The following is a 24,289-nucleotide window of genomic DNA, read 5'->3' on the forward strand; positions in this document are numbered from 1 at the left end:
TAGGGGCGGGTGGGGGTAAGGGGAAGAGATCAACCAAAGGACTTGTATGCATGCATATAAGCCTAACCAATGGACACAGACACCAGGGGGGTTAGGGTATGAGTTGGGGGTTGTGGGGCCATAGGTGGATAAGGGCACATATGTAATACCTTAATCAATAAAGAAAAAAAAAGTACATGAGGTTAAGGAAATTCATGTTTAAAAGGTATTTTATAATACTAATAAAATATTGTTTTATGTCATATTAACACAATCACAATGCTTACTGAATAGAAATACTTTCTCTTTATTAATTTCCATAATAATCTTGCAAATGATACTTGAGAGGAAAATAAATTCAAACAGAACCAGAAATCCTGCCCTAGAACCAAGAAGCAACGCAGAACATAAACAATACGAAAAAGGCCAGATCCCATTTCATCTATTCAATTTGAGTGAAATGAAGATATAAACAAACTTTGCGGTGGCGCTTTTTTGGTGGTTTTTTTTGGGGGGGAAGGGAAGTTAATCTAGTGCATTTGATTTTTCAAAATAAAACATCCATTTTCCACAGCAGCTCTGTTAGCCAAAAATAATGGCAAGAGGCATGGCTTTAGTAAGGACAAATTTAAATGACAACTAAACATTTTTTAACTCTCTAAATCCCTAACCTATAACATTTTTAGTAGAACAATGGGTAATTACATTTCAATTTGGCCCATCTTTTTCACATTTCTCCACTATCCTTGAGTGAAGATTCTTTAAGTTCTTTAGGCATTCAGACACTGTTTGACCTTTCTAAACTGCAGGTTACTTTTTTCTTTTAAATATGTTTTTATTGATTTTATAGAGGAAGGGAGGAGGATAGAGAGATAGATAGAAACATCATTCAGCTGCCTCCTGCAGGCCCCTCACTGAGGATCGAGTTCACAACCTGGACATGTGCCCTGACTGGGAATCGAACCAGCAACCTCTTGGTTCATGGGTCAACGCTCAACCACTGAGCCACACTAGCTGGACTAAACCTTAGATTTCTTGTTTGAAAATGAGAATCACTCTGTAAAAAGTACTAGCACAGTTTCTGACCCAGCAAATGCTCAACAAATGATAGCTGTGTCATACTTACGATCACAAAAAGATGGCAAATGTCAAATTTAGTAGGATACTGGTGATTACCTGCATATCTATTTCCTTCTCATAGCCAATAGAATCCTTAGTCTGTTCTGCTTTCTACTCTCCACACCCACAGTCATGTATCTGACCCACAGGCATGGGATATGCCCATGATTAATTCATGGTTAATTTCCCTTTTCAGTGATTAGCTCATGAATGGGCATGTGACCCAACATGAGCCGATCAATAAAATATGAGAAATCTGCTGGGAGCTTCTGAAGAAAGTGTTCCTCACACCTAGAAAAGAGCTACAAAGAGATTTTTTTAAAATCTCTGTAGATCAGCAGCTCTCAACCTGTGGGTCGCGACCCCTTTGGGGGTGGAACGATCCTTTCACAGGGGTCGCCTAATAACATCGGAAAACACATATTTTATTACATATTGTTTTTGTGATTAATCACTATGCTTTAATTATATTCAATTTATAACAATGAAAATACATCCTGCATATCAGATATTTACGATTCATAACAGTAGCAAAATTACAGTTATGAAGTAGCAACAAAAATAATTTTATGGTTGGGGGTCACCACAACATGAGGAACTGTTTTAAAGGGTTACAGCATTAGGAAGGTTGAGAACCACTGCTCTAGATGTTTATGTGATGAGTGTGTGTGTTTTTTTGTTGTTGTTGATTTATCAGTGCAGAAGTCATTCTGCCACCAGCCTGAGGAAGAGGTCTCAAATGATGACAACAAAGCATATGAGAAACGTGGAGACCTAGATCCTTATGTCATCAGAGGAGCCCCTAAACCAGCCAATCCTGGAATCCACCAACCTCTGAACTTCCTCATATGAAATCATATCATTCCGTATGCTTGAAGTCAGTTTGAGTTGTGATTTCTGTTATCTGCAGCCCAAAGCATTCTAATTACTTCAGTAATAGAAATGTGTGAAAACTATAATGGATTTCATTAAAACTAAACTAAAATTAAACTGTGGTAGGCAGTTGGACAGACATGAGCAGAGCTAGGACGATGGGCCAGGTACAGAAAGTTACAAGGGTGGAAAGCCCCAGGTGCCTAGCAATGGGCAGAACTGGGAAAATGAGGACCTCACTCCAGGATAACCTTTCCTCCCCCAGCATTTGCTGGTCATGTGACTTGGACGCTCCCCTGACATGTTGCGAGTCATGCAGGCTAGACCCCCTTAGAGGGGAACAAACAAGAGCTGGAGAAGAGCCCGTAAGGATTAGCCCCCAGGGAAATGAGGTTCTGACCCACATCAAATACATCTAAGCCTCCATTGTGTTTCAGCTCCAGGACCACAAAAGCAGCAAAACCTGACAAGTGCTGCCATGGCTGACATCAGGATCAGCTGTACTGACTAATGACCCCCTGCCCTGGTGCCAACCAATCAGTAGAGACCATGACTCTGAAAGGACACACCTGGAAAGCTGATCAATGTTCTATTGAGATCCTCCCCTAGGTCCTCTCTTAAAATCTCCACCCTTAAAAGCCCTCCTTCTTGGGAGCACACTTACACCTTTCCCCTCTCTCTCCTCTTCCCCCCAAATGCAGGCATATTACTTTAACCTTTCTCCTAAGCTCCAAGGGCGTTTCTTTTGTCTCTGTAACTTGTTTTTTGAGCCCAATTCTTCTACCTCTATGACTTTCTATAGTTTGAGTCTTGGCTCTGAATTCTTTCTTATCCAGAACTCAAGTACCAAGATTACTGACTCAATGTGTCTAACATTTGGTGCTGTTCTCAATGACAACAAAACCACCTTTATCTCCCATAGAACAGAGCCTCCAGCACAAATATCTAAAGCTCTTAAACAAGCAGGAGCACTAGCTCTGGTTTACCAATGCAGAACAAGTAACCAGAATCTGTTTGATGATGCATCAAAAATATGCAGTTATAATTCTGATGTGAAAAGCTACAAAGAAGAAGTACTACTAAGATGTAAAATGAAATCAAAGTAGATAAGACAAATCACACAAATGAAGATGTGTAAGACAAATATTTGAAAAACATTTCCATTAAGAAAACTATCCTATATAATAAGAAAGAAATATGCTAATTATCCATTACACCATAACATCACGACCAATCTATAAGTAGTGGAGAGCTACAGGAGGGCATGGCAGCAAGCTATGAGCAGGCAGTGGGCAGGTGGCCAGCTGAGGCAAGTGACAGCAAGCTATTTGTGCATGGGCTACTAGTTTACATAATAAAAGCCTAAGCACCCTAACCGGTTTGGTTCAGTGGATAGAACGTCAGCCTGCAGACTCAAGGGTCTCAGGTTCAATTCTGGTCAAGGGCATGTACCTTGGTTGCGGGTACATCCCCAGTAGGGGGCATGCAGGAGGCAGCTGATCGATGTTTCTCTCTCATCGATGTTTCTAACTCTCTTTCCCCTTCCCGTCCTCTCTGTAAAAAAATCAATAAAATATATTAAAAAAAAAAAGCCTAAGTGACCGTTAGGGCAGAATGACCAGAACAACCAGCTCAACGCAGGAGCTTCCCCCTGATGGTCGGTGTGCTTGCACAGCGGGCGCACCACTCAGCCATAAGCCAGGCTCACGGATGGTGAGCGCAGCAGCAGTGGCAGGAGCCTCTCCCACCTCCATGGTAGCGCTAAGAAGCAGCGAGCTGAGCAGTAAGAAGCAGTGAGCAGGCGGGTGGTAAGGAGCGAGGAATCCCGGACTCCAAGAGGACGCAGGCCAGGTGTCCAGTGCACAAATTTCGTGCACCGGGCCTCTAGTATTTCTATATTCCACTAAATTTACTTTAGCATGACAAAGTTTAACAGGAAAAGCAGAAGTATATCTAAATTTTAAAGATAAGAAAGAACTTGGATGAAACAAATGCTCAATAAATCTTAAATCCTTATTATCCTCCGACATGAATTTTATTAGCTATTTTAGCTATAGGGGCCACATAGTCTTTTGTAGTTCTGAGAAGAAACCAACACATTTTCACAGTGGAATTCAATCAGGAGCTAATTATTTTATCAGCAATATTAGTAAACAATGACTAATATGAATTATAACACATATAATTTACCAGGAAATTATGAAGAATCAGGAAAACATTCTCATTCAGAGCTAGACTATAGAGAAAGAGATGGAGGAAACAGAATTCCACAGCATTACAAAATATACAACACTAAGTCCCAACTAACAGGAGATACAATGGTACAAAGTGATAACATCAATGATAATTAGCATATCCGTATGTCTCCCTCCATAAAGAAAGCTGTCCCAGTCCTGGGACAGGTGGACATACCCGTTCAACCTGCTCCCTCCATTATGATTCAAACGCAAGTCTGAGGCCCAAGCCCATGACCTACCCCAGAATGCACCTGCTCTCCCATACAATGTGGATATGTGTAGACCTAAAATACCACTGTGGAATTTTAATGAAGTCTCTAATTCTTTGATGGCTAATTCAGATTTTTTTAATGGCTAACCATGCTTTCTTTCTATTCGCTTGTGCGTTAAAATTTTTTTTCATCAAAGCCAAAAGACAAATACAAATAAATTTCCATGATATGAACAAAATATTCTAAAATAAAGGACACATTTGTAATATCTTATTCAATAAAGAAAAAAAACTAAAAAAAAAATGTAAGGTAACCTTTGGTCATGACGTGTTACACTGTAGGCTAGATTGTGCTGTGATTCATTAATGAGAACCATGACATGTATTCAATAACAAGTTAATACAAAGGCAAACTGAAATTCTACATCTTACATTTACATGCCTCCACTTTTTCTCCACAATTCACCAAATTTTTTTGCCCAGATTAACCAGCCACCATGGACAGAGCTGGTTAAAATAAAATATTTGATTCAATATAATGTCTTTCTAACCCCTCTATCAGCACCTTTGGAGTTAACAGTTTGTTTTACCCACTTCTGTTTGCAACAAGAACCTTGGCTAATGCGTATGATAGCTAAGTGTGTCCTGAAGAGTCTGGAAACATAAATATATTTTCTGCTAGCACAATAATCCAGTGGTCCCTATCCATGCTGGCCCATGTGGTCACTTATTAACATATCTGTTAATGCTCTCAGGGATATCTAGGGTCAAGGATATATGCCAGATCTCCTTAGCTTCAGATTCACCAAAACACAATGACAGAAGAGACTGGTAAATTATATGGACTGAGTGTTATAGGCAAGGCACAGCTGAGGACAGACCTCTTTGTCCATGGAAATGTCCTGCTACTTAAAGTGTGATCTATAAAACAGCAGCCCTGGAACCTCCTGGGAGCTTTGAAAAATGCAAAACCCCAGCCTCCTCCCAGATTCACTGGCTCATGATCTACATTTTAACAGGTGATTCTGACATACTAAAGTGTGAGAGAAAAGTACATGTTTAAAAAAAAATAGCCTGAGAAACTGTTTCTGAACATATTCCACTAAGATTATTATCCCAAATAACTCTCAAAAGTAGGAGGCCAAAACCAAAGTTTGGTTATAAAGAACATGCCCCTTATACAGCAAATGGCCAGGGAATTGTGATAGGAACTGAAGATCCACACTTCAGGCACTGAGAGCTAAAGCCCTGAATTTCCTGGGCACCGTTTTTTTTCATAACAGCTTGCCAACATCATATATACTGTGCACCTTCGGAAAGTGATGAGTTATACCATGTACAACTTTCATAGCAACAAATTATCAATTTACAAATCTCCAAGTCAACATATTGTGTCTCACAGTCATTTAAGCTGGCAAGACTTTAAAGTACACACAAATCTGAAGTAATGCATTGGAAATATTTGATTTATGTTAAACAGTGCTCTGGAATTTAAACATTCATATGCTCAACTAAACCCTAGTCTTGGCCAATGGGCTCACTGATCAGCTTCCATAATATTTTAAGACTTTTCTATGTGTTGTTTTTTTAAAAATCTTATTTCAAGTAAATTTCCTGAGCTGAAAAGAACCACCACAACAAAATAATACCCGGAACAGCCCTGTGCTATAAAAGGCAATGCTTGTATTCAGTGAACTCTGCCTCTAACAAGAACCTTCTAAAGAAGGAACTAAGATGGCAAAGCCACGAAGGCCTTCAGTCCGGTAAGGAACACGAAGCAGCGTGTCAGAAAGAAATTGTTTTTCTGCTCCTTTTGATGGGTTCTGCTTTCAAGTCAGGAAATTAGAAACAGGTGTGCCACAGGGCACACACATCCTCGCTCCACACAGAAAAACACGCGTTTTCAATTTTCAAACATGAAAGGGACTCCTGTTGAATGAGAGAAGAAATGAAAATCCAGCTCTGTTTCTGTGAACCATATGAAGGGAGCTTAGAAAGTCTTTGACAAGTTGCTCAACTTAACTCCCTCTCCAACTGACAGCAGGTAGTGCTCGACAATAGAGAGGAAAGGCATTCTTTCAAGTGAAAACAATCAAAGGGAGAATTACATTAAGGATCATAGCATTGGCGTTTTAACCCATCACTTGATCTTATGCTTCTGTTTCTACCATCTCTTCACCTTGAGTTTTTAAGTTAGAAGTCTGTTCTTTCACCAAACAACAACAAAGCAATGCAAAATAAGTATCTGGCAAAAAAAGAAAAAAGAATTCTGAGAAAGTATAAATATCAAAAGAACATCTTGGGGTTCATTTGATGCACTATAACCCAGGTCTGCAATCTCTTTCAGAGAAAGACCTACTTTTCCTCAGGACACCCTGAGCTCTTCTGGGGTACTGGAGGCATTTCAGTGAGTCTGTGAGCTTGGTGGCTGGGGCTAAATTTAAAGGCCACCAGTTTGGGTGGGACTTTGGGGATATGGTATGCAGCAGGAAGCGAGATGATGGCTGCAACAACTCAAGCCATCAGGTGCACTGAGGTGCCTGCAGATGATCTCTAGGTACATGGATGCAGCAGAGAGAGCCTCATTCAAGGCTATACCTACATTAATAAAAAATAAAATCTCTAAGATACATGATAACCAAAGCTGTCACACTGAACTGATTTTCTAGGAACTGACCTAGCAAAATTCAGAATTCTACTTTATTTTGGACCACCAATAATTTTAGTTATGTAAAAAGTAGGAAATAATGTATTAATATTATGTTATAGATATGAAATGACCTAATTAGAGTAAGCTACAATTTCCAAATAGAAATCCTGTCCCAGATAATCACTTCAGTTCTTGGAAAAGTGCTGACACTTTATATGCTCTGTTATCTGTAAATAAATAATACTTCATCCCCACCCTTACTAACTAAACAGTTCAAAGAGTGAAGTGCTTTTAAGAGGATGTTTACAAATGTCACAGTTTTATCTATGCTCTATATCTAGAAATCATAATTCACAAAAAGATTTCTCATTATTCCCAACCCTACATGTTAGATCCCAAATTATTTCAGCTGAAGTGGCTGCTCCTTACCCTGAGCTTTCTAAGAATCCTACTGAGTGTGACAAGATTATGAAAGTTTATTTCATAAGGACAGAAAGCTTCTGAGAAGCCACCGTTTCAGCCATGTAAGTGAGAAACAGCACTGCCTAATGAGGCAGACAAAGGAACCAGAGTGGGCTGAAGACTCGGGATTCCAATAGCACTAACAGCAATGCATTTTCCTCCTTGACCAGTTTTTGCCTCTCATTGTCTGAATCATTGCTCATCATTCCAGAGCATCCTCGGGGATGACTTATCTGTCTTCATCTATCTTCCAAAGAATGAGCATAAAGAGTCCCCACTTAATACAAAAGAGAAGTCAAATATTTCATTGAGACCACCACATAACATCCCAAATTAAGTCCCAGGTATCCTCTGTTCTCATCAGAACACACCACTCTCAACCCTCCCCTTAACTTCCTCTCAGCCCTGACTCACCTGGACTTGAACTAGCTCACTCCACCTATTATAAACTGAATGTCTGCCTCCCACCCCAACCCCAAATACATTCCTATGTTAAAGCCCTAAACCCATGTGATGGTATTTTGGGGAAGGTAAGATGAGGTCATGAGGGTGGGGACCCCATGATGGAATTAATGTTCTTATAAGAAGACAAAGAGAGACCAGAGTGCTCTCCCTGACTGCTAAGTAAGGACACAGCAAAAAAGGTGTGTGTGTATGTGTTGCTAGATACTTATTTTGCAACACCCTTCATAGGTTCCTACCATAGAAGAGAGCACATCTGTGCCCTAACCAGACACCACATCTGTGGACACCATAATTTTGGACTTCCTAGACTCTAGAGCTGAGAGTTCTGTTGTTTAAGCTACACAGTCTATGCTATTTTGTTATAGTAGCCCGAGCTGAGTCAGATACCACCTGAATGTATTTATTTGTTCATATTTCATTCACATCAATTCATTCAACAAACATCAGTGTTGCTATCTTATGAGTATCATCCACATATCAGTGAAAAAAACTGATAAAAATTCCAACTCTCATGGAATTTCATAGTAGAGTGGGGTAGAAAATAAAGAAAAATAACTACATAAAAGCAATAAATATTAGACAATAAGATATACTATGGGGGAAAATAAAACATGGAAGGGGTAAGGAAATGTTGTCTGAGAGAAGATTTACATGTTTAAATAAAGCGGTCAGGGAAGATGTCAGTAAGCAAGTGAATTTTCTGAATAAAGAGCTGATAAGGGCAGGGGCTTGAGATACTAAGGGTAGAGAGCTAAAGGGGAAGGAAGCAACTCAAGCAAAGATTCTACAGTGGGAGTAGGCCTGGCATGTGTGAAGCACATCAAAGCAGCCAATATAACTAAAATTGAATGAGTAAAGGAAGAAAAGCAAGTGCTGAAGTCCAAGGGGAAGGAGAGGAGCACTTCATAAAAGGCCTCATAGGCCCTCATGAGAACTTTTCCTTTTCCTTTGGGTAAGGTGGGAAGCAGTTGGAGAGTTTAAAGTGGAAGTACAACACATGATTTGACTTATGTTTGAACACCAATTCCTGTGTTGAGAATTGAATAAAGGGCAAAAGAGCAAAAAAAAAGAGGCCAGCTAGAGCGTACTGCAATAATCCTGATTACAGATGATAGCACTTTAAATCTGTTGGTAGTACTGGAGTTTCTAAGAAGAAAACTATTGTTTTTTGTTGGGTTTGTTGTTGCTTTGGATGTGGGTGAGATATAAAAGAAAAGAGTGTCAAGGTCAAGGATGACTCCAAGATTTTGGCCTGAGCCACTGGGAGGCTGGAGCTGCCATTTGCTGTGTGGAAAAGACTGCAAGAGAAGCAGGTGGGGAAAGGGCGGGCAAGATTAAGTGCTCATATTTGAGCATGCTAAATATGTGACGTCTGTTACGCAAACAAATGCAGACTTTGAACAAGCAGTTGAATAACTGAGATCAGGGGAGAGGCCCAGGTAGGAGAAAAAGATGTGGGAGTCAGAATATATATGGTCGTTGGCCATTAGACTGGATGATAATACCAAAGCATGTGGGTACACAAAAAGAGAAAAGTTCAAGAACTAGGCCAACATTGAGAGGTCAGGGAGATGAGCAACATTAAAAGAACAGAAAGATTGAGAAGGAGCAGCCAGTGAGAAGGAAGAAGCCAGGGAATATGGTATCCTGGAAGTCTATCAAGGCTCGCATTTCCAGGGGGAGCGAGTCATTCAAGCAACTGCGTCAAATACTGCTTTTGACTACGAAATGAGCACTGGATTTTAAAGGTGATTGTTCATCTTGATAAGAACAGACTGGTGGAGTAATGGAGGAAAAGGCCTGAGTGAGGGAGATTTTAAGAATAAATTAGAGGAGAGAATTGAAAAAAAAAATGAACCTCAACTGCAGACAACCACTTGAAGTTTCACTTTGAAGGACTGCTATAAAACGGAAGAAAGTTGGAAGGGAGGCTAAACCGCTTAGGTGACCTACACACTGAGTCTGAGTAGAACGGGGCTTTATTCAAGACAGTACTCAAGAGACAAAGCCATCGCCGAAACTGGTTTGGCTCGGTGGATAGAGCATCGGCCTGCGGACTGAAAGGTCCCAGGTTCGATTCCGGTCGGGGGCATGTACCTTGGATATGCCTACTGGGCATATCCCCAGTAGGAGATGTGCAGGGGGCGGCTGATCGATGTTTCTCTCTCATCGATGTTTCTGACTCTCTATCTCTCTCCCTTCCTCTCTGTAAAAAATCAATAAAATATATTTTAAAAAAAAAAAGAGAGAGAGACAAAGCCATCAAAAATGCTTGTGACACAAAAGAGTACTAAAGAGAAGAAACAGTTGCTTCCAAGAAGGATGCAAAAACATGGATTCCTGCCTGCCTCCCCATTGCCTTCTGGGCCCCAGAAAGCAATGACCACATGGCACATGTAAATGTCTCAACAATGGTCTCACACTGGCTCTTCTGTCACGTGACTCCACTCCCACAGGGAAGGCTGCTTTGCGCCCTCCTGACAAAGGTCCCTGGGAAAAAATTTTTGTAGCAAAGCCTTGTTAGATAATCTCCCGCAGAGGGCAGAGGAAAACCTGTGGCTAACTGTTAGGTTGAAATACCAAGAAAGAATGACAAACATCCCAATCACTGCCTCAGAAATATTAAGGCAAAAGCCTGGTCTCATCCTATGCACTTTTAATTCACCCACCTTTAAACATGCTCCTGGTAAGCCATGGCCACACCCTCACAGATCTCAGGTTTCTAGGACTACCCAGAGCCAAGACCTGGAAAATAAAAGACCTAGAAAATCAGACATCACTGGGCCTCAGACCAGAAGCAAAGTAGCAGTCCCTCCTTCATGACAGAACACTTTCAGGAAGGGGAACTGAAGCCTACTTCTGATCTCCAGTCAGCTGCCATTTAACCCCTGGACTCATCGTTTCTCTTTAAAAATAAAAGACACTGCAAATACAAGTAGTAAAAGACCAAGGTTAAGGTCAACTGAAGCATAAATTCAACCTCCTTCTGTTTTCCTCCTTCTGACCTTCTAATTCTCAATCTATTCTACCTTTCCATAGCCAGTGAGAGAACACAGATGTATCTTACATTATGTATATGAGGTGTTACTGAACAACTGTCTAAATATAGTTTTGGCAAATTAAATCAAATTTTAAAATGCTATTGAAATAAATTTCGTTTTGGTTATCTTTTTGAAAGACAAGCAACCTTCTGGAAGAGGGAGGAATCACATTTGCATTTCGTTTTTTATTTAAAATATATTTGACATATAACATTGTGTAAATTTAAGGTGTACAACATATTAATCTGATACATTTATATATTATAATATGACTGGCATTGTAGCAATAATTAGCATCACTATCACATTACATAATTATCCTTTCTTTTTAGAGGTTGGAATAATTAAATTCTAGTCACTTAGCAAGTTTAATAATTCTAATACAATATCATTGTCCATACATATGCACATCTTAATTTGTCTATTAAGCACTTACTAAATGCAAGGCCCTGTGCCACGCATTCAGTAGACACAAAGATACCCACAGACCTCCCTTTCTTCAAGAGCTTATGCCACCACTTAAAGAAAACTTAAATTATTTTCACACCAAAAAGCTCAAAAAGTAAAGAGAAAAGAATCCAAACATAACACACACAAAAAAGTCATATCACAAGGAAAGAGAGTAAGAAAAGGACTACAAAACAACCAGATAACAATTAACAAAATGTCAATGAGGATATACCTATAAATAATTACTTTAAATGTAAATGGACTAAGTGCTCCAATCAAAAGGCATATGGTGGCTGGATGAATAAAAAGGTGAAATCCATATAATGCCTACTAGAGACTCATTTCAGATTCACAGGACATTTCGTAATGATAAAGGAATCAATCCAAGAAGAAGATATAAAGCTTGTAAACATCTAAACAACCAACTTAGGAGTACCTAAATATATAAAATAAACATTAACAGACACAAAGGGAGAAACTGAAAGTAATACAATATTAAAATAACATCCCACTTTCATCAATGAATAGGTCATCCAGACAGAAAACCAAAAAACAAACAGTGGCCTTAAATGACATATTAGGTCAGATGGTCTTAATAGAACAGTCCATAGAAGAACAGCAGAATACACATTCTGTTCAAGTGAACATAAAACATTCTCCAGGATGGTGTGTGGAAAAGACTGCAAGAGAAGCAGGTGGGGAAAGGGCGGGCAAGGGCCACCTGTTAGGCCACAAAGCAAGTCTCAATAAATTTAAAAAGACTGAAATCACAACAAGTATCTTTTCCAAACACAACAGTATGAAATTAGAAATCAAATACAAAAAGAAAACTGGAAAAACACAAACATGTGAAGGCTAAACAACATGCTACTAAACAACAATAGGTCAATGAACAAATCAAAGAGAATGTAAACAATACCTTGAGACAATTGAAAATGGAACAACAATGTTCCAAAATCTATGGGAAAGAACAAAAGCAGGTCTAAGAGGGAAGTTTATAGTGATTCATGACTACTTCCAGAAACAAGAAAAATCTCAAAAATTCTAAGCTTATATCTAAAAAAACTAGAAAAAAAAAGAACAAAGCTCCAAGTTAGTGGGAAAAAGGAACATTACAATCAGAGTGGAAATAAACAAAATAGAAATTTAATAAATAGAAAAGATCAATGAAATTAGGCTTGTTCTTTGTAAAGATAAACAATATTGATAGAACTGTAGTCATACTCATCAAGAAGAAAAGAGAGAGCCCAAATAAATAAAATCAGACATGAAAGAGAAGTTATAACCAACACCACAGAAACACAAAAGATCTTGAGAATATTATAAACAATTATGCAAAACAAATTAGATAACATAGAAGAACTGGATAAATTCTCAAAAACATATAATCTTCCAAGACTAAATGGGGAACAAACTGAAATCTGAACAGACTAATTAACAGTAACAAAATTGAATCAGTAATCAAAAACTCTCAAGAAACAAAACTCCAGGACCAGGTTTCACAGGTAAATTCTACCAAAAATTTAAAAAAGAATTAATAACTATCTCTCAAACTATTCCAAAAATTTAAAGAGTAAGAAATGTTTCCAAATTCATTCTAAAAGGCCAACATTACTTCAATACCAAAACCAGATACTACAAAAAATGAAAATTATAGGTAAATATCACCGATGATAGATGCAATATCCTCAACAAATATTAGCAAACAGAATTCAACAATATATTAAGAGGATCATAAACCTGATCAAGTGGAATATATTCCAGGGATGCAAGGATGATTGAATACCCACAAATCAATCAACATGGTACATCACATTAACAAAACAAAGGACAAAAATCATATGATAATCTCAATAGAAAATGCATTTGACCATAGTCAACATCTATTTATGATAAAACCTCTTAACAAAGTGGGTATAGAGGAAATATACCTGAACACAATAAAGGCTACATATGACAAGCCCACTCATCATACTCAGTGGTAAAAAGCTGAAAGTTTTTCCTCTAAGATCAGAAACAAGACATGAATGCCCATTCTCACCGCTTTTGTTCAACACGGTATTGCTCTAGCCACAGCAATCAGACAAGAAAAAGAAATAAAAGGTATCCAAATTGGAAAGGAAAAGTAAAACTGTTACTATTTGCAGATGACATCCTATATAATAAAAGGCTAATATGCAAATCGACTGAACAGCAGAATGACTGGTCACTATGACATGCACTGACCACCAGACACTCAATGCAGGAACTGCCCACTGGTGGTCAGTGCACTCCCACAGGGGGAATGCCACTCAGCCAGAAGCCGGGCTCATGGCTGGCGAGCACAGTGGCGATGGTGGGAGTCTTTTCCACCTCCGTGGCAGTCGGACATCCCTCGACGGGTCCCAGACTGCAAGGGGTGCAGGCCAGGCTGAGGGAACCCTCTCCAGTGCACGAATGTCATGCACCAGGCTTCTAGTAATATTATAAATAAAAAACCCTAAAGACTCCACACAAAAATTAGAACAAATGAATTCTATAAGGATACAAAATTAATATACAGAAATCTGTTGTGTTCCTATCACAATAATAAACTATCAGAAAAATAAATTAAGAAAATAGTCCCATTTACAACTGCATCAAAAAGAATAAAATACCTAAAATAAATTTAATCAAGGAGGTGAAAAACCTGTACTCTGAAAACAATATGAAATTAATAAAAGAAATTGAAGATAACACAAATAAATGAAAGGATATGCTGTGCTCATGGATTGGGGAAAAAATACTAGCATTAAGATGTCCATACTACCCAAAGCAATTTACAGATTCAATGCAATCCCTATCAAAATACTAATGCATTTTTCAAAGAACTATAACAAATAATCCTAAAAATTTGTATGGAACCACAAAAGACCCGAATAGCCAAAGCAATCTTGAGAAAGAAAAACAAAGTTAGTGGTACCCCACACCCTGATTTCAAACTATCCTACAAAGTAGTAATTAAAACAGTATGGTACTGGCACACAAAAAACAGACATTTGGATCAATGGAACTGAATAGAGAGCCCAGAAATAAACCCATGCTTATCTGGTCATTTGATCAACAACAAAGAAGGCAAGAACATACCATAGAGAAGGGCCAGTGTCTTCACTATATGATGCTGGAAAAACTGGACAGATACATGCAAAAACTAAAACTAGACCACTTTCTTATACTATATACAAAAATAAACTCAAAAATAGATTAAAGATTTCAATGTAAGACCTGAAACCATCTATATACATAAAAGCCTAATATGCAAAGTGTCCCCTCAGGAGTTTGACTGACCGGGAGTTCAATTGTTCGCTATGATGTGTGCTGACCACCAGGGGGCAGTGTGGAATGAAGGAAGACCCCAGCCCGCGGCTGGCAGCCGGGGAAAGGGAGGCCCTGGCTGGCAGCCGGCAGCTGCTAGGGACCCTACCCATGCACGAATTTCATGCACTGGGCCTCTAGTAAAGCTCATAAAAGAAACATAGGCAGTAAGCTTTCTGACATTTCTCTTAACAGTATTTTTTTGTGTATGTCTCCTCAGGCAAGGACAACAAAAGCAAAAATAAATGAATGGGACTACAACAAACTAAAAAGGTTTTACACAGCAAAAGAAAACATCAAAAAAATGAAAACACAATCTAGTGAATGGGAGATAATACAGTCATATGCCACTTAATGAAAAGGGTACATTCTGAAAACTTCAATGTTAGGGTGATTCCATCATTGTGCAAACCTCATAAAATGTACTTACACAAACCTAGATGAAATAGCCTACTACATAACTAGGCTATATGATATATCCCTATTGTATATATGGTCCATCATTGACTGAAAGGTTGTTATGTAGCGCACAACTGTATTTGCAAATTATATATCCAATAAGGGGTTAATATCCAAGATATAAGAAGAACTTATAAAACTCAACATCAAAAAAATAACCTGATTAAAAAATGAGGACCTAAAGCAGTGGTTCTCAACCTTCCTAATGCCACGACCCTTTAATACAGTTCCTCATGTTGTGACGACCCCCAATTTCATTGTTACAAATTGGACATAATTAAAGCATAGTGATTAATCACAAAAACAATATGTAATTATATATGTGTTTTCTGATGGCCTTAGGTGACCCCTGTGAAAGGGTCGTTTGACCCCCAAAGTGGTCGCAACCCACAGGTTGAGAACCGTTGACCTAAAGAGATATTTCTCCAAAGAATACATACAGATGACCAACGGACACATGAAGAGATATTCAACATCATTAATCATCAGGAAAATGCAAATCAAAACCACATAAGATATCACCTCATACCTGTCTAAATGGCTATTATGAAAAAAACACACACACATACAACAAATAACAAGTGGTAGTGGGGATGTAAAAAAAAGAGAGAGAGAGAGAGAACCTCCCCTCATGCACTGTTGGGTGCCATTGTAAATTGGCACAGCCAGTATAGAAAATAATAGGGAAATGCCGGGAGCCGGTCCATCCTTGCTGTTTCAAGGGACCTGGCATATATGACATACTGTTCTTAATATGTTTGCTCACCTTCTTGGCGCTGTGTTCTAATCAAGGTCACCTCTCCGAGAAAGGTTGTTTCCCCAGGTAGAGATTTTCCCCTGAAGTTAGGGAGGGAATATAACCCCTTCACTAAGTGCAAGGTGGGTAATTAATCTCTTTAACTATGAACAATCATGCTTAAGCTACATAATCTTTACTCCCTGGAATGGAGATAGGAAACGCCCTAACCTTTGTAATAGAAATTGACAGGATTAAAATCAACTGGTATAAATATGGATGTAACAAGACAATAAACGGCAGAACTTCTCTGGAGATCCAGACCAGAACTTGGCGCTGCTGATCAACTGAACGCTGTCTCCGTGTCATTCCTTCTTCGCCGACTCCGTCCACACCTTTGGGGACCCCTGGACCCCCTGGGGTTGGAGCCCGGCAGGGAAATTCATTAAAAAATTGCAAACAGAATTATCATGTAACCTAGTAATTCCACTTTGGGGCAATTACACAAAGAAAATAAAAACACTAATAGGAAAAGAGATATGCACCCCTGTGTTCATTGCAGCATTATTTACAATAGCCAAGCTATGGAAACAACGTAGGTGTCCACTGATAGATGAATGGATAAGGAAGATATGGTATATACACACAATGGAATATTACTCAGCCATAAAAAAGAATAAAATCTTGTCATTTGCGACAACATGGGTGGACCTAGAGGGTATTATGCTATGTGAAATAAGTCAAATAGAAAAACACAATTATGTATGATTTCACTTATATGTGAAATCTAAAAAACAAATCAAGGAACAGACAAAACAAAACAGAAATAGACTCACAAACACAGAGAACAAACTGATGGTTGCCAGAGGGAAAAAGGTTAGGGGGATGGGTGAAAAATGTGAAGGGGATTAAGAGGTACAAAGTTCCAGTTATAAAGTAAATAAGAAATGGGGATATACTGTACAGCATAAGGAATGTTGTCAGGAACATTGTAACAATTTTGTACGATGGCAGATGATTACTAGGCTTATTGTGGTGATCACTTAGTAGGGTATATAAATGTCAAATCACTATGTTGTACACCTGAAACTAATATAAAATTGTATGCCAACTATACTTAGATTTTTTAAATGGTTAAAATGGTAAAAAGTTACCACAATAAAAAAAAAAGGAATCAACTAGTACTTTTTTAAATAGTGGTGCATATTATAAAAGATGGTGACTAATATTCAACAAAATACAGTTAAATATTGAGCCACTACTCAGGACCAAGAAGTGTGCTAGGTAACTTTCATATGTCAACCCATTAAATCCTCATAAATATTAAGGTAGATATTACTCCTGTTTTACAAATAACCCCTTGCCCTGGTCACAGCCAATGAGTAAAAGAGTCTGAACAAGGACCCAAGTATCTGCTCTGCTCCTCCCTAGCTAGGCAAATTTCCATGAGGCCAGAACATTAGTCAGAGTTTGCAAGGTCAGCGCCTGCCACCCTAACCTTCTTCCCCACCCAGTGATGAGAGCAAGATGCTGGAGTTTATCCCTCAGGCTAATGACCAAGTCCTGTGTGGCTTTGGGAGAGAGCCCTACACTGACCATAACTAACTGTCTTCCCTCTGCCTTTCAAGTATCACCTTCCAAAACTATAAACCTAAAATGTAGGCCAGGTCTTTGGATTTTCTGCAACAGCCTAAGGCACAAGTCTTTTTTTATTTTGAACAAACAATTGCAAAATTCTATGCTCCACCTTTCTTATGACCTGAACACCCAACTCTACCATGTGTTTCCATTGTCAACCTCATAGCAAGAGCCTCAGGAAAAATAAGGGTAAAGAAATCACACAAAGTCCCACAGATGGAAGGAACAGCAGACCTGCTCTAATATCTTCAGGTTCTATGGGATGATGATGGTTAGTCTTAACTTGAGATGGATGTAACATGATGAGCTGGGCATCCAAGTTAAAAAGCTACAATGGATGTCATGAACTGGAAACCTAAACTTATCTTTAGTCATATGAAACTATCTTCAATTAATCCAAGTTGGGCAAAGAAGGAAATAGCCATGAGAAAGAGGAAAATACCTTAATTTTACAATTTTAGCTTTATCCACCTACTTAACAGAATCAAATCCAGTAAATGTGGTGTTATCCTAACTTCCATATCATCAATTTAAAAAAGGAAGGAAGGGAGTGCAATATCCCAAGGAAATTGAATTTATTTTCTAACATGACACACACTGGCTCTCAGAATTTCAGCTTAAATGTAGAATCTAGGTTTCCTAACATCTAGACATGAGAGTAACATTTAAAGAACAACAAACCAACTTACTAAACAACACATTGACCAATAATAAAATTGACAGATAATACAAACTGATACTTCTTTAAGGAAATAAAGAGGAAATAATGAATTATCTATTTTAGACTTTAGTTTTTTCAAATACTACAATTTTCCATAGACATAGGGCCATACTTAATTATGAGCACAAGCTAACTCTTAAATATTATGTGTATAGGTTTCCATGTGCTACCGTAATAAATTAAAAATTAACTCATTATATTATACTCATCTCTTCAAAATTAAAAGACTGAAAACAACTTTTTGCCAATTATATTACTGTGGTTTAGACTCAACATTAATTTGCATTTGGACTTCACCTGATAGACCAGTGGCTGACAGTCTAAGTTTTCCACTGATACAAGGAATAAATCTAGCCCTAGCTGGTTTGGCTCAGTGAACAGAGTGCCGGCCTTCAGACTGAACCAGGGTCCCAGGTTCAATTCCAGGCAGGGGCACATGCCAGGTTGCAGGCTCGATCCCCAGTAGGGGGCGTGCAAGAGGCAGCCAATCAATGATTCTCTCTCATCATTGATGTTTCTATCTCTTTATCCATCTCCCTTCTCTCTGAATTCAAGAAAAATATTTTTAAAAAAAAAAAAAAAAGGAATGAATCTAGGTCAGGAGACTGCTTGCTACAATAGGCAAGCAGGATAACGTGGACCTGAAATGACAGGGTCAGATAAGCAGAAAAAAAAAAAGTATATGAGAATGGTACCCAGATTTCACGTCTGAGCAAAGAACAAAACAGTGATGGCAATAAAAGAGATGGGGAGTACAGGAGAAAGATGGCCAAAGAGTGGGAATAAGAACCAAGATGTGTTTTTGAGTCTGCTGAATTTGATATGTATACATGACATCCACAGGGACATGTCCAACAGGAAGTAAGTAATGACTCGCATGGGCCTCAAGGAAAAAGTCCTGAGTAGAAGCCAATATCCTCAGAGATAACTGCTAAAATGGAACACAGCAATAACACCAAACCACCAAGAGAATGCACACAGTGAGATGAAGGAAAGATAGCAGGGGCCCAAATCTGCAGTTGTCAGCAATGGGAAGAATCTGTGAAGAAGGCAAAGATAGAGCAGGTGAGAGAAGCAGAACAAACCAAAAAAATTCCAGAATCTATGATACAGACAGAAAACAGCCACCTACATCAGAGATCACAGAAAGAGTCAAGAGTTATCAGAAGAAGGCCACTGTATTGAAGAGGGAATAGAAGGAGAGGCAGGCATATCAATCTTCCTTACTAATAAAACCTGAGGCCATGGGAGGAAAGGCCTAGGGCTGTAGCTTGATAGGTAAAAGCAAACCAATATGATTTTGCCAATATAAACCAATATTATTTTGTCAACCATGCATATCACCACATTAAAAGAAAAGGCTTCGGTACATCTGGCACAAGCACATAAAAACTTGGATCAAGACAGCAACCATTCTGCTATTAAAATTAACCCTCCCCCCCCCGCCCCAAACACACCCATACACACACACTCATTTCTAAATGATAATGACTCTTTTTAAATACAGGTACAAAAAGATGTACATTTTATTAAAAGTGCAGAGGATTGCATGTCATAAATTATACATTTTGAAATACACCTATGTCAACATTTTACTCAAGAGAATATCTTAGTTTTGAAATGCCTTGCTACTTTTATATATGTGATCTAAATTTGGCACTAACATGAATGATTCGAGAGAAAAAAAACCATAAAGATATTATTAAGTTACAGTTAACTCCAGAATTGTGTTGAAATGTTAGGAAATCATTTACACTGTGATGCTTATATTGTGAAATGGTCCTTAAAAGCTTTCAAATATCAAAGATTTTTTATGTATCAGTGCTCTTGTCTGTGCAGTGTCTTAGCACATGCTTACATAAAAATAGTTTTAATCATTAAATGACCTACAAGGTTGAAGTTATGAAAAATGGCCATGAAAGCAGCAAATACCTGAGGTACTCACAGCTGTGGAGTAGGGATTATGAGCTCCAGTGTTTTCAGCCCAGCAGCCACATCCATAAAGAGCAGCCTGGGGGAAAAAGAAAATAGATAAATATAATATTACAGAAATATTATAAGTAATTACTGGCTTTCAACAGAAGACAAAATCATACCCATCTAATAAATTTAGTAATGATGTATAACAACCGGGTAATAATAACAGAGGTTATATAAAACCTATCCAAATAACATTCTAACACTATTAAAACTATATTTTCAGCCATTGCAGTAATCTAAAAATTTTCAGAAAATAGCAAAAGAAAGTTTCTTAGTTTTATCAACAGTAATTTTTCTTCGCCTGAAAAATCTTCCCCCATTGTAATTTGTCAGCTAGCTGCTCTTCTGGCCCCTTAAAATCATTATGGTTGCCTTACAATCGTGGTTCTCAGACTAGGTGTGTATCAAATTTTGCGGGGAGCATGGTGACAGGAGCCTTGGTTCCCAGATACTCTCGGTCAGTGGTCTGGGACGAGGCCAGGAGTCGGCTATATTCACCAAGGCCCTGGAAGGCTGGGATGCCATGGTCCTTCTGCCATGCTCTAGGAAACCCCACTGAGGAGGACCTTTCCCCTGCCTCCCTTGGGTGGCACAATAGGAACTGCAAACAATTATGTACCAAAGGGCCCAGAACATGTTCACCACCGTCCTAGATTCTGCCAGGTGTAAAGAAAAGAGAAAAAGGGGTCTGTTTAAGGTAATAACTTTGTGAAGTGTTGGAGCATAGTTATATGTCTCAAACCATTAGGAACAAAGTAAGTAACAATGATTTTATAAAAGAATGGGTCAATCATTCCTATTTTGTTTCCAATTAATGCTACCCAAAATGTCTGGATACATCTCTTCAATATCCACAACCACTGCTCTACCTTTAGAAAGGAAATCACATCTGATAATTTTCCACTCCTTAGTTAGAAACAGATTTATAAAAAACCTTAAATAGCTATCTAGAGAAATACAACAATGTGCAATAGCACATGTTCGGTGAGAATGAAAAACTGGAAACAACCTAAATGTCGATCAGTAAGGAAATGGCTAAACTGGCATAGCAATATGTGGAATTCAATGCAAAGTTTCAAAAAAAATTAAATTAGTTCCTAAAAAAGAAGAAAGAGGTAAGCCACGACAATACATTCAGCATCCAGATTGATTGATGGAGGAAAAAGATATTCCCATAAAATAGTACTTTTTTTTTCTAGGAGCTCACTTCTAAGGACTGGAGAAAGAAGACTGGCAATGGTGACCAAACTTTAGCTTTCTATAACATTCTATCCTTTCTCACAAGGACTTCAGAGCTCATTTGCTCTAATATTCTACCAAGAGCAGGAATCTCCATGAAATATCCCAGACACTTCTGAATCTGAGAAGCTCACTATCTCATAAGGGAACATATCCCCCTTTTGGACACTTCCCATTGGCGAAAAGTTCTTCCTTCAATTGCATAGGACTATCTATCATAACTTCCACCCACTACTACTAGTTCTATTCTTTAGAAATGCATTAACCTCCTCCTAAAGCTGTTTTTTGGTTTTAAAAACAGCTATCCTAGGGTCCTGATTATTCTTTTCTCACTCAAAGAATACTAGATTTGTGAACTGTTCCTCAACACTTTAAAATGTACACACACACACCACTCTCCTAGTCACCCTCTTTGAGAAATAATACAAAACCAAGGGAAATTGGAGATGAAGTTGTGACCCACAGTTGCCATCCCCAGTTGTCATGAATATAGCCCTCTTAAAAGTAAAACTGATTGAGACCCTCAAACCTCAGAGGGAAGGCAGGGGAGGGGAGGGGGAAGAGGGAGAGATCAACCAAAGGGCTTGTATGCCTGCATATAAACATAACCAATGGACACAGACACTAAGGGGGTGAGGGCACGAGCAGGGGTTGCGGGGGGAGGCAATGAGGGCATAAGGACACATATGTAAATACCTTAATCAATAAAGAAAAAAAATCTGAAAGTTAAAAAGAAAATTCATACTAAATCAGAAAAGCATCCTCTATAGGAATTGCATTAAAGCAATCTTTAAAGTAAAAACATAAAAGATGATTTGGATGAAAAACTGAATGTGCTGATGGTGGCATACATCTTGTCAACATACTAAAAACCATTGAGTTATACACTTTAAATGGGTAAATTGTATGGTATGTGAGTTATATCTCAATAAAGCTGTTTTAATAATAAGGGGAAAAAAAGTTAAACCGAGAACTGAACACAACACTTCCAATAGAGCAGACAGTAGGAAGACATTACTGCCGTTGAAAACACCATGCTTCCTAAATACCTAAGACGGCTGGTCAGAGTGGCAACTGAAAACCTACAGAAGGGATTCGGCACATGGATTTCGTAAGAAAACTGGCAGACTTTTGAGATCAGCCATTCAACTGGCACTGCCTGGGACAGATGCTGGGTCAGCCAAAGCCTCAGAGAACACATGACCTCAGAGAAGGGCCCATTCTTCCTTTATTGAATATCCTGGACATGAGCCCACAGTCCTTCCATTCTCCCTACACAAACACACACACACACACACACACAATAAATAAGGCACAAGGATACCTCGTAGAAACCCAGAACATTTATTCTTACTCTTTTTTCTTCTAAGCAAATTCCCTTTTGGTTACTTTCAATTTTATGACCTAAAGTTGTCTTATTGTGTAACCTTCTGAAATTGGTTGTTGGGCTGAGAAACACACAGGTAAGTTAAAGAATCAGAGATTGTCTCTCTTATCCACTTCTTTGGGTAAAACACAGCAACCTTAAGCAGACTTAAACAATTTTAAAAGTTTCCTTCTTTTAGTAGTAAAATTTTATTAAAGCTATTATCATGCAGTAAAAGTAGGTCATATAAATTATATTACTATTATTATTATTTAATCTTCTCTGAGTTTTAGTTTCCTCTTTTATAAAATGAGGATAATAAAAGCACCCCCCTCCTAGTGCCTGTCCCACATAGCATAAACAATGGCTATAGCTGTTATCATGAGGGACTATGATAAGTAATTTAATGCATTATGTCATTTAATTTTCTAGAACTCTGTAAGGTAGCTATTTGTCCCCATTTATAGTTGTGGAAAGTAGAGCTTAAAGACACTGAATATTGTCCACAGTAAGGAGGCTGGTAAATGGAAAGGTGGAATTAGATTAAAGGTCCATACTCTGAACCACTCCACTTAACTCAACTGTCTATTTATATTTGAGTAGGGGGGAGGTATAAGGGAGGCGAAGAATATAATAAATTCCGTGCTCATGTCCCAGTTCTAAATCTAATTATTACAGTAAACTGAAGAAGCAAATAAGTTCTCATTCAAATTGCCATTTTACTGTCTGAACTGTTATTTTCTATCTAAAGAAGGGTAATATGCTAAAAATTTTAAATCATTTGTACATTTAAATGTATTTAAAAGTATCTAATTTTAGCACATTTAAATAATAATTTGCTTGTGTATTTTGTCATACTCTGTCCTGATTATCAAGAAGAACAGTTCTTTACCTCTCATGTGATGCTTACATATTTCCAGGCGAGGCAAATTACATCTCCTTTTCCAAGCAATATAATCCAATTAAGCAACTGTATTTTGCTATAAGTACCTTGACTCCTCTCCTCCACACCCTTTCTTGAGTTTTCATCTCTCACAAACTGTGCATTCATAAACTCGCCAAGTGCAGCAAATAAACATTACGTTTTACAGAAGTATTTCTTTATCCAGGAAAGTCCCGTTTGCAGTGGCAGAATGGCTTCAAGACTATTGGATGTAATATTCTACTAACACAGTCCAGAACTATCCTTGGTTCAGTTGTTGCTATTTTGCTAACCAAAACAAACAAAAAAACAGTGAGAAAGTCATGGGAATTGCAAAGCTAGGAAGGGGGCTCTGCTGGCTTTTTTCTCTCCTTCTCCACCAAGGCATCCAAAACTGATATGCCAACT

General features: G+C 38.4%; 1 protein-coding gene across 6 annotated transcripts in view; it reads right to left on the reverse strand.

Moving 5' to 3' along the window:
• TASP1 (taspase 1) overlaps nucleotides 1–24,289 on the reverse strand; it is a 244,452-nt gene that overhangs the window by 97,117 nt on the left and 123,046 nt on the right. For 3 of the 6 annotated variants that reach the window (XR_001512903.1, XR_001512902.1, XM_015560282.1), the window contains exon 10: nucleotides 20,320–20,385. Coding sequence is in view for 4 of the 6 variants with exons in the window: in XM_015560282.1 (XP_015415768.1) it covers nucleotides 20,320–20,385 (66 nt within the window). In the remaining 2 variants the exon portion in view is untranslated. Of the gene's footprint in view, nucleotides 1–20,306; nucleotides 20,386–24,289 lie in introns of all 6 variants that reach the window. The other 3 variants (XM_015560281.1, XM_006758101.2, XM_015560280.1) reach the window with 1 other exon arrangement.

Source organism: Myotis davidii, unplaced genomic scaffold, assembly GCF_000327345.1.
Source record: "Myotis davidii unplaced genomic scaffold, ASM32734v1 scaffold32, whole genome shotgun sequence".
Taxonomy (NCBI): domain Eukaryota; kingdom Metazoa; phylum Chordata; class Mammalia; order Chiroptera; family Vespertilionidae; genus Myotis; species Myotis davidii.